This window comes from Odocoileus virginianus, unplaced genomic scaffold (genome assembly GCF_023699985.2).
Source record: "Odocoileus virginianus isolate 20LAN1187 ecotype Illinois unplaced genomic scaffold, Ovbor_1.2 Unplaced_Scaffold_19, whole genome shotgun sequence".
Taxonomy (NCBI): Eukaryota; Metazoa; Chordata; class Mammalia; order Artiodactyla; family Cervidae; genus Odocoileus; species Odocoileus virginianus.
This window is the reverse complement of record NW_027224281.1, coordinates 1,122,065-1,123,480: the sequence shown is the minus strand read 5'-3', so window position 1 is coordinate 1,123,480 and position 1,416 is coordinate 1,122,065. Positions and strand designations below refer to the sequence as shown.

At 45.6% G+C, this 1,416-nt stretch overlaps 1 protein-coding gene across 1 annotated transcript; it reads right to left on the bottom strand.

Moving 5' to 3' along the window:
* Positions 1-468: 468 nt before the first annotated feature.
* LOC110148314 (olfactory receptor 6M1-like) lies at positions 469-1,416 on the bottom strand. Its single transcript, XM_070463001.1, has one exon. It carries the CDS (start codon positions 1,414-1,416, stop codon positions 469-471), a length of 948 nt encoding a protein of 315 aa, XP_070319102.1.

Below are 1,416 nucleotides of genomic sequence, written 5' to 3'. Positions count from 1 at the left end.
CCTGCTTAAAAAAACACATTAGAGTCAGGCTTAACATTCAGGTTTTCTGACCCTGGTTAGTATTATTCTTTAATAATGATATTCTGTGTGTGAGACAGTCCAGTAAAAGAGTTCAGACCCCGTTTTTATTTTTTTCCTCTGTGGCTGAATTACCTCCTTTAGACTTTGACTTTGCATCTGATGTGGCACGAAGTTTTCCATTTCTTCTTATACATCTTTGATTTTATGGTCTTCAAGCATACTTTACTCCACAATGCGTCCAAGATTTTAAACTGTCATTTTGCTTTTTGTTTTTTTAAATATTTATTTACTTATTAGGCATTAGGCATGTAGGATCTTTAGTTACACATTGTGGGATCTAGTTCCTGACCAGAGATCCAACCTGGGCCCCCTGCACTGGGAGCACAGGGTCTTAGCCACTGGACCACCAGGCAAGTCCTCAAAGTGTCATTTTTAGGAAACAGGCTTTCAAGGTTTCCTGTACAGTGAGGATATAATTTTGTTGACTGCATCTCTCAAAACATCTTTTACAGTTTCATTCCTTAGACTATAAATGAAGGGGTTCAGAAGAGGGGTCACCATTATAGTGAAGACAGCAGTCACTTTGTCAAATTCCAGGGACTGACTTTGGCTCGGTCTCACATACATGAAGATGTTGCTCCCGTAGGCAATAGACACGACAGTGATGTGAGATGCGCAGGTGGAGAAGGCTTTCTGACGCCCTTGGGCCGAGGGGATGTGCAGGATGGTAGAGATGATGTAGGTGTAGGACACGGTGGTGATCACCAGCGAGGTGAGGAGGATGAGAGAAGACAAGAGGAAGCTTATCCTCTCAAGGAGACGAGTGTCTATGCAGGCCGCCTGCAGCAGAGGGGCGATGTCACAGAAGAAGTGATTAATCTCCTTCTGGCAGAAGGGCAGCCTGGACAGCAGAATAACCGGGCAGAGCACCGACAGGAAGGCCCCCACCCAGCAGCCCAGAACCAGCAGGAGACACACCCTGCTGTTCATGATGACGGTGTAGCGCAGGGGGTTACAGATGGCCACATAGCGGTCAAAGGACATCACCACCAGCAGGATGAACTCCACTGTCCCCAGGAAGAAGAAGAAGTATGTTTGGCTGATGCAGCCTGCAAGAGATATGGTTTTCTTGTCCTTGAGGAGAAAGGATAACAATTTGGGGGTAACTGAGGTAGTGTATGAAATGTCCAGCAATGACAAATTACTGAGGAAGAAGTACATTGGGGTTTGGAGGCGATTATCAGCCCGTATTAGGGAAATGATGACACCATTTCCTATTAGAGTGAGCATGTAAGTAAACAAGAGGACCACGAAGAGGAAAATCTGAAGCTTCTGAAGAGCAGGGAAGGCGGTCAGGATAAATTCAGTCACTGTGGTCTGATTCTGCACATCCAT

What these genes read in the sequence shown, in the direction of transcription:
- LOC110148314 (XM_070463001.1), bottom strand. Translation starts at nt 1,416, where the DNA reads ATGGATGTGCAGAATCAGACCACAGTGACTGAATTTATCCTGACCGCC.